A 14276-nucleotide genomic window follows, 5' to 3' on the forward strand; every position below is an offset into this window, starting at 1 on the left:
ATGTTTCCAGAGTGACTAATTTGGAAAGGAGAATCTGTTTTGCAAAAAAGTTGAGCTTCCCTTTCTATATTGGTAGCTTTCTCCAAAAGACTGGTAGTTTTTGATCATATCATGTGTATATGGAACACTACAAAATTACTGAGTTTTCTGACTCCACGTTTTGTAGATATAGAAATATAATTATGTAGTTATATTTCAGTCAGTAGTCTTAAGTGTCCCTCAATAATAAAGACAGTAATAATGAAAATCCCCAATCATGGAAGAGTATGCACGCCAATATCTTTTTCTAGTCAGCTGTTCCTGAAGGAGGTCATGACGTGAAGAAAAAAATATTAGTGGAGGCCAGAAGTTTTATTACAAGGCAATCTGCCATTTTTATTATGTTTTTATGTTTAACATTGGCAATTAAAAATAAGCAGCAGTTAAGATGAAAAATTGAATTCTCATTTTGAATAACCTTACTTGAGCTGAAGTAAATATGACAGTCAAAGCAGGAGCAGAGGTAAATCCATTTATTTTACTGTGCAAGTCTAGAGTTTGAACTTCAAATTATATAGAGTGCTCCACTGTAAGCCTTAGCTTTGTTCATGTTCCTCCTGATAGTATTGCTTTGCTACTAGGACCATGTGAGCCTCTCATTAATAGACAGAAACATGCAGAATATTAGGCACTTTCAAAAGAAAATAAAAATCCCATGAATATGCATATTTCAAAAAAAGTTTTCTGGTGAAATCAGTTCCATGCTGAGGTGGTTCTTCTGGGCTAAATTTGGTCCATGTAGCCAAAAGTCACACAAGGAAAGTAGCAGCTCAGTTGCTGTGGGATTCACAGCCCACGAGGGATCTGAGGGAACTCTGCTCCTGGAAGAGGAGCTGCAGATGACAAAAATGATGGACAGGACAGCACAGAGTATCTGAAATGACCGTAGGTGCTTGGGTTTATGGTGCCTGGATTCCACCCTTCAGTCCTTTGATTCTATTGGTGCTGAATGGTCGAAGTCTGTCAAACTAGATACTACACAAGGACAATATGGCACTGTGCATGGGAACCTGGCAAGGTTTGGTTATGCAGTTCAGTCTAGAGAAACAAAGAATTTATCTCCTATTCCACTAAATTTTTTCTTTAATCTGTTATGGATTGAACCCCAGCCAGAGACAGCAAGCCAAGAACTTCACTGTTCTCATTTCAGGGCTGTAAAAACATACTCAGAAATCATAGAGAGAGAGGGAATTACAGGTCTTTCCTTTCTCTGTGGTCAGCAGAGTGTTTGTAAATTCTACATGTAGTTTCAGTGTGTATTAGTTGCTCTGTTAAGATTTGCACATCAGCAAGTTAAGCCAAAATGCTCATGATTCACATGAGTCTATGCTGTAATATCAGCCCTCATCCCTTTTCAGAGCTGCCCAGAGTGGAGTGCTTGAGAAAGGAGCTGGTTTGACAAAATGGGAACCTTGTAAATGACCAATAGGAAAGCTGATAATCCATTTGGATCGACTTACTAGTCAGAAAATGACAAATGTCTTTTTTTTTCCCTTCTTTTTAAGAAAGCCTGATTCCCCCCTATGTCCGGTCAAAGCCTGGTGCAGAAGGTGTGATCCTCTGTGACATGATTTGGAGCTGTTGGAACATGCTTATTTTTAAAGTTTAGCTTATTGAATTCTTCTGTGATTTCTATGATTGATTTCCCTTTTGTTTCTGGAAGGAACAGGTGGACAAACATCCCTGAAGTGAAAAGTACCCCCATAAAGATGAGGAAGCAGAAGTGCTTGAGTCTTTCCTGCAGGGAAAGAGCAGAGGGAGAAAGTGAGCAAGATGAGCATATCTTTTCTGTAGTCACCTTATTGGCACAATTTTTGTATTTGGGTCCCAAAGTACTTTGAATTTGATAAGGAATTCTTTTAACTTTGACCTTTGAAAAATATTTCAGTCTGAATAAGTATCTTGGGCAAATCAGGGCCCTTCAGTTGCCAAAGTGACTTGGGAGGGCAGGTGCCAAGACCGCTCCAGGCTGACATGGCACTGTCATGTCCTGCTGCTTGTCTTCCCACCCTCGTGGCTGAGTGAAATTTGGTGCCCTTGGGAGCCTCCCTGGCAAAGCCACTCACCACGATGAACGGGAAGGTTGTCCCGACCACGAACACTCCCAGCCAGTTGAGAACCCCGCCGATCACAAAGGCAGGTGGTCTGCAGGACAGCGTGAAGATTTCAGCCCTGGTGGAAACTGTGGCACCACCTGAAGGGAGAGAAGAATCAGAATTATTGCTTGTTGATGTGTTTGGTTTCAACATTTGGATAGAGTGGTACTGTTACACAGTCAGCACATAGATGCTGCTGTCATGGACTGGCATTCAGAACACTTGAGGATGTAGCTCTTTTTTACAAATGAAAATGTTGTTGGCATCTTATAAACCACTAGACAGACATCAGTTTATTAAAGTGGTAAAATATTCAAATAGATTTTTGGGGAGGTCCAAGAATTAAGTAGTTTACACTTGAGAAAGCCTGAAATTTTCTCGTGAAAGAAGTTGTGTCAGAATGAAATGGCAATTATTATTGCTCACAAGAATTGCCTGCATGATTCTGCTGGATCACCAATGAGTGATCTTCCCAGATTCACTTCCTGGGTATTTCAGTTATGTTTTGAAGTCACAGGCTTTCAACAGTTTTGAGTTAGGAAAATAATTCAACCCTGACATATGGGGAGGCAAATATTTTAAAAATTATTAGCCTTTAAAAAATAAAATTTAAAAAGTAGCAGACAATAATTGCTAGGAAAAGAATTAGTCCAAAGTAGGTCTTCTGCACTGCTGTCTATGTGGGATAAGATGTAACATTATACAACACTGAATTAAAAGAAACCCTTGCTTTTCTTTTTCTCTTTCTTTTTCCTAGTATTTTTTAAAATCTTTTACCCATCTGTTTTTGCTCTATTTTTGCTGTATTTTTCCAATGTATTCCTTTCCCCTTGTTAACAAAACCCAAACCTGATGGCGCTGAAGTTTATGGCCAGTGATTGGCCCCATTATATTTAAATTACTACAAGATTTTGTTAAATGAATTTACTTGTGCAATATAATGCAGTATTTTCCTAGCCATATTAATAAGCTCACATGACTCGATCTCTTTATTTCCTTTGACTGAGCACTTACCTGGCCCAACTGCAAAAACAACTGCAAACAGGATAATGAGGCACAGGCTGCAGTATGGCATCCAGAAATACCAGTCCTGGGGGAAAAAACCAATAACAAACTTCTGGGTGAAAACTGTTAATAACTGTAGGAGAGAAATGCTCCTTTTCCAACACTGTCACCTCAAGCAGGAAATATTCAGTGTGTGGGAACTGACAGAGAGATGTGAGTGCTTTTCTTGGGGATGGAGCAGTGAGGTGTTTGTTAGATGAGCAGAGAAGCAGGTTTGCTTGGAAGGTTTCTGTTAAAGGAAGTCCAGATAGTACTATTGCATCCTATCCTCCTTTCTTCTTGACCTCATGGTGCTTCCTCCAATCCTTAGAGATATGGGAAGGCCAAATCTTATTTTTCTTCACTTTTGTAAAGATATAGATTCGATAACTGGTACTGAAAAGGAGCTTTCCTAGATCTTAGTCAAGAAGAAAAGAGACTCGATGCTTTAGGAAAAAAGATTCTCTCTGCTGTGTTTGAGACCCTTCATGAATAAAACAAAAATGGAAGTCTGCTGCCACCTTGCTTCAAGGCTAATTTTACAGTGTATCTATAGAGTGACTCTGGATGAGTACTGGTAACCCAGGTGATTTGCTCCTGAAGAAGCCACAGCAAGGACACTGACATGTCATTGTTAGAGAGGTGAATTGGTCTCCTGTCTGTGAACAGACAGTGCCTCCCCAGCATCCTCTGCAGCAAAGTTAAATTTCAAATTCACTGATGGAAGAAGTCTGGGGTTCTGTTGTTACTTGTTAGAAACAGTGTGAATAGAAAGGACCATTTTCCTTGGACTGTCTTTTGATCTGTGCTGACCAGTGTTTGGTGCTTGGAGTCCAATGAAACGAGCATCCAGTGCCAGTCTGCCAGTGTTTTATGTGCTCCTTGCTAAGGTCATGGGGTCACGCTGAAAGGAAGGCAGGAGTACAGGAGAGTACTGGCTGAGAGGGAGTTTAATCCTGAGTATAGAGGAGCTTGATCTAAGCCTCACTTTCCTTTCTCATTAGGTGGTCCTGCCCATGAGCAAAAGTTAGAAACAGAATAGGCAGAGAAATCTGCCTTGAGAACTTCCTTACCTGTAGGGAGAGAGTCACGGTGATACAAGCCAGCAGGGACCCCATGATCCAATAGCCTCCTCTAATGAGTGTTTTCCTGCCCAGTCGCTCAATGATGGAGCTCTGAAGGGCAGAAATGACACTGATATCAGGGTCAGAGAGCACGTTGTGACCCATGCCCATAGAAATGTGACTTACACAGACTACAGCAGCTACGAGTTCAGAGAGTCCAACAGAGAGGGTCATATAGGAGACCATTCTTTCATCAAAGCCAGCAGCCTGGAGGACTTCAGAAGTATAAAAATAAATCTGGAAAAAAACCCCCATAAAACAGTAAGAGAAGAAAAGAGTTGATTTCTTATCCATACCTGTGTGCCACTGCCCTAGATAGGAGCTGTTAATCAAGGAGCATGCAGCTCAGCTTTGGAGTGACCTAGAAGTCTGCACTCTTTTTGGTACTATTTACTTTATCAGCAGGCAAAAATTAATTTAATTAATTCATTAATTATTTCATAAAAGATAAAATCCTGGGCTAATTGGACCTGCAGCTGCTATGATGTAATTAGGTTTGCAGAATTCTGATTTAGGTGATTTCAGAAACAGCCAGGTATATGGTGTCTTCAGAGCCCATCCAAAAATATCATTGCAGGGTATTCTCAAGGAAGAAGAGGGTGGGTTACGGAGTCATGATGGGATAAAACAAGCATCTTTTCAAATATCTTTGCTTGTTTTTGGAGCCAGTTTAAGCTGTGTTGGACTCAGCTGTGTATTTCCTTTACAGATGTTGCTGCATCGTGATGTTAGAGGCAGAAGGGTCACGCAGGCAACTGCAAAGCTGTGGCATCAAGAGGATCCCAGAAAAGCTCTGCTGTGAGGACGAGCAGAAGTGCAGAAGCTGCAGAACAGTGAGCATGTTCATTGTTAGCTTTGAGGGCAGAGTGGGCAGAGAGCCATCCCAACATCTCAGGGTGCCAAGAGCCAGGGGCAAATAACAGCAGCTGCAGCCCAGCAGTCACATAAAAACTACACCACAGATTTTGCCAGTAGAGGCTCATTTGTAAAAGTGGGTTCTGGAGCCTGATAGCTGCTCTCAGAGGTGGCTGTTCAGTGAGTCTGACTACAGAGGGAGGTAACTCTGGCAGGGACTGGAGCTGGGCAGAGGGGTGTCACATGGAGAGCCCAGCCAAGCTTTGCAGGCTGCTGCTGACAGCAAGGTGTGGCCTGAGAAGCCTGAGGAAAATGGAGGGAGCTCCTGTGAGCCATCGTGTCTCCCTTAAGGTTGTCAATAAGTGTTTTGAGAATTTAAGGGGGAAATACACTCAACTGCATTGATGCCACATAGCTGAACTGTGGCGGTCAGAATAATTGTCATGTACAGCTGCCAACGGAAAGCTGGTTCTTTCAATAGTTCCAGGACACTCAAGATCTTGGTGTTTTTCATTGTTGCCTTCTCTTTCATGATGTCATCAATCTCTGCTTGGTGATGGCCTTCACCCCAAAGCTGCCTTATGGCTGTGGAGGAGAAGGAGAGTGAGACCTGCCATGTTAATTCATCTCTGTTTGTTCCCTAAGAAGTTTGTTGAGTAGGTGATTCAAGTGTCTGGCAGCCCTGCATGCATGGGCTGGGGCTGTGCTGAGAGGCAGAGGTGTCCTACAGGGTCTCCCAGAGCCCTGGTCCCCTCCTGCACAGAGGGACCTGTTGTGACAGAGGGGCCTTAGAGGGGTGCACAGTGACTCTCTCCCTGCCCTTTGGGCCATTTTTGTACCTTCCTCCTTCTCTTGGAGTGTGAGCAGGGTGCACAGCCAATAGCCACAGCTGAGAGGTGCCCTGCAGAGCCCTGCAGTGCAAACAGCCATTTTCATTTGTCATTTATTGGTAATCAAAGGACTGACAGTACAGGTGATGTCAGCTGAATGCAAAAGGTTTTGTAATACAGAACTGCAGAGAGTAGTTGTTTTGTGTTCTATATGGAGACTACAACAAAAATATACTTATAGGTATTCACAGAGTCATGCTGGAAATGAGCAGGGAGAAACTTTGTCCTGCTCATTTTTTCTGTGTGGGGAAAGCAAGAATCACAAAACAATTGTAAATTAAGTGAGGAACAGGAACCTGGAGCCTTCAGTTACCTTTTTTGCAGCCTTCCTGGTCTTCTTTTTGCATGAGGAGATATGGTGGGGACTCAGGGAAGAAGGGAAGCATGACCAGCTGAAACAGTGCTGGAAATCCACAGGAAGCCATCAGCATGGGCCACAGGGACTGGCTGCCCAGCAGCTCCCTGGCAGGGATAAAACATGTGTACAGAATAAGAGTTCATTACATTGGTTTTGAGGAGAGAAAGGGATGGATGGAAAAGCAGAGGAAGGAGCAAAAGGTAGAAGGGATCCAGAAATGGATTGTGTGGGTAATCCATTGCATTATACCTTTGTCCTAAAATTTGCCCTATGGCTTTTCCCAGTGACCAAAAGAAAGAGGAAGTAGAGTTTGCAAATCCACGTAGCTTCTTAGGGGAAATTTCTCCAACATATTGATGATGTAGAGGGACACAAAGGCCTTGAGGTGAGGAGAGAATTATGGGAGAGAAGAAAGAAGACATTCACAACCACTGGAAATAAAACTGGATGTAAATAATTAAGCAATACAGAATATAGCTGCCTCAAGCACGGAGTTGTTTCTCGTACCTCAACCCACATATGAAATTTTTCATTACTAGATTTTTCTAACTCTTTCTACCAAAGTATTTGAGCCTCTTTGCATAGTGCATCTTTCCTGATCTTAACAAACGTACAGTTTTCCCGTTAAAGTGTAGCTTCATCACAAAATCTGTGAGCCTTAACATATTTTAAAGGACACAGAGTATGCAAGTGCTGAATAACTAAACCCCTTGTAGTAATATTTAAAATGCTTGTAGTTAACCCACATAATCTCAACCTTTCTTGACATAATGCTATTGAAGAGCTGAATGGTAGATCCATGGCAGATTAACACATACATTGCTATAGTTAATGTTGATTTGTACATGACTTAGAGGGAGACAAAAGTATTTCTCTTCTGCTGTCAGCAATAATTTTTATGATTTCAGGCAGAGTTGATGTTCCCAGCTGTATGTGAAGTACTTCATAACTCAGACATGCTGTGTATTAGTCTGGGAACAAGAGCTTTTTCCTGATATGGTGGTCACAGCCCCCTTTATCTGTTTTGAAAGCAATGTTCTTCTCTTGGCTTTCTGTGATAGGAAAACAATCTCTTTTAATTGCAGTCTCTGTAACAAAAATCAGGTCTCTGCATGAGGCATGATACAGGTTCTAGACCAGAGCAGGACCTCTGGGGGTGAGTAGTTCTTAAACTACATCTGCAGTTCTTCGATACAACTGTGTGTCAGACAAGCAATGTACAAAACCTAGGTATTTGAAAAATAGGCATTAACTTCTAAGTTAACTCTATAATAAGTTAAAATAGGCATCCCTGCAAATATCCAAACAATGGAAAAGCAAGTTTTGTATAGGGGAAAAATACAAGAAATACTGACACCAGCACAGGAGGTTTTGCTGGATATGGTGTACTCACTAGGAGTGATTTTGCCTGATTATTACCAGATCTTTGTACTAATCCAAAGAATTTATGGCTTGGAAGACTCCCCTTTATCAAAATACTAGCTTTAAACCATATAATTTTCAGTACTGCCAACCAAAATTAAGATGATATTGTACATATTTTTCCTTTGGGAAAAAGTTTTGTTTCATATTGTATCAAAACAGTCCTGACAGCTCTGAATATTTATATACTTGGCAAAGCTGAATTTCATTTGATATAAGTGAAATTAGTGATTATTGCTTGGTCTTATAGAAAATCTTCTGACAAAAGGTCACTGACTTTAATATTTTATTTCCTTAGTGGAGGGCTATTTTTCACTTTGAATAAAGATGTAAAATCTTGTGAGATCCTGCTGACCTGTGGGAGAAATCACTCACCTGCACTTATTCCACACATGAAGCGCCCAATCAGAATCATCTCGAAGGACTGGGCTGTTTTACTGCAGCCCATGATAGATGCTGCCACTATCATGAGCAGGTTGTTGCACAAGAGGCATTTCTTTCTGTAAGGAAGTGAAAAGATTTTTTGTAAATCAGAAGGCAAATGGCACGTAAGGTCCTGCCATGCAGGAATTCTTGGGTGAAATACAAGCTAACCCCACAGCTAACCTGGCTGTGTAACAGCCATGACTGAGTCTAAAACTCTGTCTCCCATTTAAAACCTCGGCTGTCATTTCCTCAAGCTAAGATTCACTTGACAAATTGTCTTTGAACACACATACATACTTGCCATATTTGACAGCGAGGTATCTGCTTCCTGAAGAACCCAAGAGACCTCCTATACCAAAGATGGACACGATGATGGACCATAGGAACAGGAGGTTATCCTGCTGGATGGGGTAGCCATATCGCTCCAGCCAAGTTTCATTAATGAAAACCTTTACATGCTGAGACAGAAAAAGAATTTTCATGAACAACACCTGTGACAGCAGTGCATGTATTTTGTTATGTTTACAATGTAATTTTGCTGCTTCAGCTAGTTACTATTTTATATAGACTTTAAAATTGTGCATTTTAGCTAACAGGCATAGTGTAATAGTGTGCTGTGTTTGTTTTTTTCATTAAAGGCAGTTCAATCTTTGGTGTTTTATCCTTGAAATCTGAGGAACTGAGGCATGGACTGGTACTAAAGAATAGCATAAACACCCCTGCAAAGTTCTGCAAAGGAGTTATGGGTTTTCTCTCACATACCTGCCAAGAATGCCAGGTTATACAGCATACCTTCAGTGCAGTTCCTAAGGACTTTTTCACTCAGAATCTAATGCTCTAAAGCCAGAAAATAACACTGTTCCCATAAGGTGATCCCCACAAAATAATGATGTCTTCCATCTAGACCTCAGTGTCTTTAATGGAAGTTTTGCACGTGATCAGTGGAGAGAAGCAGACATTTTCCTAGAGCATGGCTTGCTTGACTGATTATTTGTCTGTGAAGATGGGTAGCTATAAAAATATCAACTGAAGCCACTGATGCAGGCAAATGTGCTGAAGGTTTTTAGGGGAGACAGATGCCACCCTACTCAGTGTGTGTCTTCTGATGAACAGTTCTATAAATAACAATTTGCAGATCTCTTTTTTTTTCTCTTTTCAACACTTTGACATGTTCTGCTTTTCATGACAGCATAGCGTAGCAATTAGGAAATGAGAGGAGAATACTGTGATTAAGCCCTTTCTGACTGCCAGAGGGGAGCATCCCCAAGCAGCAGTGTAGTGCCCTCATTAACCAGTGTGCCATGTGCATCTTTGCCTACCTGAGACATGTAGGTCAGGGTAGAAATCTGAAAGCCAATTTGGAATGTTCCACCGATCCCCAGGACAGCGGTCATTTGAAAGAGCCCCTGGTACTGCACCTGCAGATGTAGAACAAAGTCTTCTTAGGCTTGTAGCCACATCGGGCTCTTCCTGCAATGTGTCTTTCATTCTCCAGCAACATCTCATTTGTTCAAGGGATTTGCAGGTAGGAATGTTCCCTCTGCTTGCCCCAGTGTGAGGAATACATCCTCCTGTGTTTTCCCTACATCCAGCTCAAGGAAACACAGCTCCTACAAACATCCTTGTCAAGGTGCCACAGCTGCCGACATCCAGTCCTCTTCCCTGCCTTTCAAAACCTCTGCCTGCCATGTCTTGCACTGAATAATTAGTGATATATTTAACTAAGCTCTTTTTTTCAGCAGGTGAGCAAAGCAAATTATGTTTGCAGGTAAGCAAATATTTTCAAATAACTGAAAACATTTAAGAAACATTAATATATTGACAAAGATGGATGACAGAGCACATGAAGTGCAAACATTTGTAATACCTAAAAATGGGGGCAGAACCACTTCCAAGAATCTTTTAGTGAGCAGGAACCTTGTTGTTTTTACTGATATATCGACTTGGTTTTCTTTGAAGCACCAGCAGCACACAAAAATGTCACAGATGCAAATACCCCAGGGAAGACTTACCAGGTCTGATAGGAAGCCGGTCATCTCTGGCTGGGGGCTGGTTGTCCAGCGTGTGATGTGTCTTTGTCATCACAGGCTTCTGTGTCTCTGTCTCCTGCCTGCTGGTATGGCAGTGGGCATTTGGCTTTAAGGATCAGAGTTAAATTTTTACTATTTCATCTTCACCCACTTATATTTACTTCAACCGGCCAAAGTTAACAGTGCCAGATTAAATATTTCAGGAAATAATTGCATCCAGTCCACTCTCCAGGTGGAAGGTTTCAAAGCAGAGGAAGTTTGCATCTGGAGATTAGAGTGAGGGCTTTGGAAAGGGAAAGAAGAAGAGTTTGGGTAAAAAATCCAAACAGTTTTCCAGAAACAGTAAACCCCTTTACTCCTATGGTACAGACCAGAGGGTATGTCTGCCATAATCTGCAGAAAGCAAAGGCAGCTGGTGCAAGGTTTAGGTACCGTTATTTATAAACAAGTAAAGTATGTGGTATTCTGTTTCAGAATCATTGGTATAGTAAATATTGTTTTTCAAAATAAAATAAGCAAGTTTCAAAGCCTAATTCTGCTGTTCTGGCCTTAAGTATCAGTTAGACTGTACTGAGGATTGGGTGTTTATGAGGATGTTTGACAGCCAGGTGTGCTGAAAAAGCAGTAAGAGATAGTGTGCCCTGGCAGAGGCTTTCAGAATAGAGCATCTGGTCCTGAAGGCTCCTCTTGAAAGAACCAGTAACAAAGACACACTTTCTCATGAGAGTAATCAAAGGAGGTAAATACTCCTTAATGAGTTAGGAGGGAACAAGTGGGATCTTACTCCCTCAGCTTTGTCACAGGACAGCTCCAAAATCAGTGTTGCAGGCATGAAAAAGTCACCTTTGGTTCCCAGAGGCTCCTCTCTTGTGAGGTGAAGCTCAAATTGTAGCTCTGCATGGCTTCTGCTCAAGCCAGCACTTGGAAGAAAGAGGTTGGTCTGCCTGGAACTTTCCTTTGTGTTTGGTGCCCTGTGTTGTTCCTGCCTTCAAAGTCTTCTGTTCACTCTCACTCATGCCAGGGGACTGTCCCCTGTCCCCAAGGCCTGGAGTGGGGGCAGGTGGGGCAATAGGGTTATACTGAAGGCCTCAGTAAATGCTCAAGCTCACCCTTGGGATTGTACTTTCAGTTCATAACACATAGTATGCAATTATTTACAGAGGGGTTCACTGCAAATTCTGTGAGTCTAAAGAAATGAGGAAAAAAATACATGTTAATCATAAAACCCTGGTTACTTGTGTAATTCCAACTATTACCTATATAACTGCATAGCAAGTGCTGTTTATCCTGGCTTGCAATGGCATTTAGAATGATTTGGAAATTTTTGTAAGTATTTTCTCTTGAACACCAGCATTGTAACCAGCTGTGTAGATATTGACTATTTATTGTTTCAAAATGTTAATGTTTCTTTTCTATTACATGTTTTTTCCCAATTGTGTCAAGGTGTAGGGTGGCTACACCATAAGCACTCTTACACTCTTTGAAAATCATTACTAAGGATCTCAAATAGCAGCAAATTCCACCATCTCACAGTGAAATTTTTCTTGCATTTTTGGGAATTTCTGGTGATTCTGAGCTGTACATGACTGTTTCAAGTTATTAGCAATTTTAGGAGATTTTTATTCCAGGAGTTTACCGCTTGTTTTTTTGTCAAGCCAATGTTGAGCTCATGAGGATCCCCGTAAAGATAAGGAAGCAGAAAGAGATGAGGTTTTCCTGGAAATAAATCACAGAAAAATAATTTTATTTTATTCTTTTGCTTCTCTTTTTGCAAGACTTAGAACATGATGACAAAATTATGACAGTGATGGCAAAATTTTGCTTTGTAGCTGCCTAAACCCAGTCTTTAGGTATGAAACAGCAACAGAAATAAAATAGTTAAAATTTCCTTCTTTCCTGAAGGCAAGATAGGCAGGGTGAGTAGTCAAAATAATTTGAGATGTTACTTGCAGAAGTATGAAGGAGAGGCCTTGGCATGGGATTAAAACAACTCACAAACATTAATACTGGCAGGTTAATCATAGACTATCTGGTTTATCAGTAACTGCAAGAGATGCAGCAATAGTGAGCATCTGGGAGAACAGGCCTCCTGAGGTCTGGCACGTTGGACTGGTGCAGTTTGGGAGGATGAATGCTTAAGATGGAAAAGTTCATTAAGCCATGAAGTAGAGGAGGTGCCCAGCAAGGCAACCTGTGAAGGATTGACTTCTTGCAGGAGACACTGGAGCTATATCAGAGTCAGCATGGCTGGGCTTCAGAGAGGGGGACAGGGGGATCCAGGGCTCCTGTTTTAAACCAGACATGGTGCTGTGTGACAGGGATGAACAGTCCCTCTGCAGGGTTCCAGCTGTGCTGCTGCTGAGGCCAATTCCTGCCAAAGGACCAGTAAAGACAAAGTGACACTGACCAAGTTTACAAGATAAAATTCTCTCTTCTGTATGTTCAGAGAGGTTGAGAATCCTGAAAAGAAGCTATGAAAAAGAGAAAAAGGAGGGTCATATCAGAGAGAAGGAACTGAGAAATGAAAGTGGAAGTTCCACAGCAGAACACATTATTGATCTAGTGCAGTGCCAACAGTGAATGCCGATCCTAACATCTATTTTTCCATCTGTCTGTTGAGTTAGTGACTCCATGGCTTTAACGTCTGTTCAGCACAGTTCAGAAGTGCTAGCACTTGCAATTGCACCTGATTGTGAAACCTGTGCAAGCTGGGAAAGAATAGCATGGAAGAAGATAAATGTGACATTTGTGTTCCATTTGGCCTCATGCTGCCCATATTTTCAAACAGGACACTCAGGCATTAGTCATTCCCCTCTACAACATTGTTAGGGAAACTGCAAGCTGCACTGCCTCAGAAGGGGTGGAGGAAGAGAGCATGGTGGCAAAAAGAAGCATAAGATTTCATCCTGGATGCAGACAGCACCTTGTGGGAAGGTGTGAGGGCACAGGAACTGTTGTGGGCAGGTCGACATGTGCAAGCCAGTCTGTCCCTTATTGCAAAATAATGTCCATAATCCAAATAACGTCCATAATCCAAAACTTTTCTTCTTAAATGACATGATACATTTATGTAGCACTTTGACAGGTCAGTGAAGCTCTGTTAGGTCAGTCGATGTTAAATGCCAGTTTTCCAAAAAGAGTGACAGATGGATGGGTGAAAATATCCAAAACCAAATCAGCAGCCAGTTGATGGCCAGGAGTAAATCTCATGACTGCTTGACTCCCACCCAGATAGAATGTATTTTACAGTGTCTGCAAGCTTGAACTGAAGAGTTGTTTTGTGTGGAGATGGGCAGATAACCAACTGCATTAATGCCAGAGAATTGCAGAGTTATGATCATAGTAATAAATGTACAGGTGCCAGTGCAGAGTCTGGTCTTCCATCACTTCCAGCACACTTGGGATTTTGCTGTTTTCCATGCTGCTTTTTGTTTTAGCAGATTGTCCATTTCTGCTTGGTGCTTTTCCTCATCACACAGTTCCTTCACAGCTGTGCAGAACAAAGAGGAAGGCTCAATACCACTGCATCATATTATTTGTACATGCAGATCTTTCAGATTATTAATTAGTTATTCCCCTAAGGTTTCATAATATTAACAGGCATGGCATGAGAACACAAGAGACATATATTTATATCCTGTGTTCACAGTCTTGCAGACATAAGATCCTATCCCACAGCTGTTAGTATATAAACCTTAACTAGCACTGTACAGGTGTAAAAACATCAGCATAGCCTCTGACCTCTCTCTTTCCTGTCTCATCACATGGCTCTTGCTACAGCACCTGGGAAGTACCTTTCTAGAGCCTGAACAGAGAAAATAAGATTGTAATGACTGGCAGCTCTTTGCACCAGTAATGTAGCACATTGATTCACTAAAGGGCTTTGTATTTCTATGCACATATGTTTTCATGTTTAATTACAAAGACTTGCTGTATCTGGACAGATTTGTTGGAAAGAATTTTTATGCAGTTTTCTGACAAGATAAGATAGC

The 14276-nt window shown here is 41.5% G+C and overlaps 1 protein-coding gene across 1 annotated transcript; it reads right to left on the reverse strand.

Moving 5' to 3' along the window:
- Positions 1 to 497: 497 nt before the first annotated feature.
- On the reverse strand, positions 498 to 10961 carry LOC127479034 (solute carrier family 2, facilitated glucose transporter member 11-like). The gene is made up of 12 exons (XM_051805516.1): positions 10267 to 10961; positions 9574 to 9672; positions 8552 to 8712; positions 8204 to 8328; positions 6656 to 6785; positions 6362 to 6510; positions 5556 to 5743; positions 4430 to 4540; positions 4253 to 4354; positions 3150 to 3225; positions 2106 to 2233; positions 498 to 1777 (listed from the first exon to the last, which is right to left on the reverse strand). Exons 1-12 carry the CDS (start codon positions 10288 to 10290, stop codon positions 1571 to 1573), a joined length of 1500 nt encoding a protein of 499 aa, XP_051661476.1. The 5' UTR covers positions 10291 to 10961; the 3' UTR covers positions 498 to 1570.
- Positions 10962 to 14276: the final 3315 nt, after the last annotated feature.

Source organism: Manacus candei, unplaced genomic scaffold (genome assembly GCF_025592945.1).
Source record: "Manacus candei isolate 608988 ecotype Guabito, Panama unplaced genomic scaffold, ASM2559294v1 h1tg000064l, whole genome shotgun sequence".
NCBI lineage: Eukaryota > Metazoa > Chordata > Aves > Passeriformes > Pipridae > Manacus > Manacus candei.

What these genes read in the sequence shown, in the direction of transcription:
- LOC127479034 (XM_051805516.1), bottom strand. Translation starts at nt 10,290, where the DNA reads ATGACCGGCTTCCTATCAGACCTG. An exon ending in CTCGCTGTCAAATATGGCAA is followed by an intron (nt 8,329 to 8,551) that starts GTATGTATGTGT and finishes ACTTCCTTACAG; the next exon opens with AAAGAAATGCCTCTTGTGCA. An exon ending in TCGTAGCTGCTGTAGTCTGT is followed by an intron (nt 4,355 to 4,429) that starts GTAAGTCACATT and finishes TCTGCCCTTCAG; the next exon opens with AGCTCCATCATTGAGCGACT.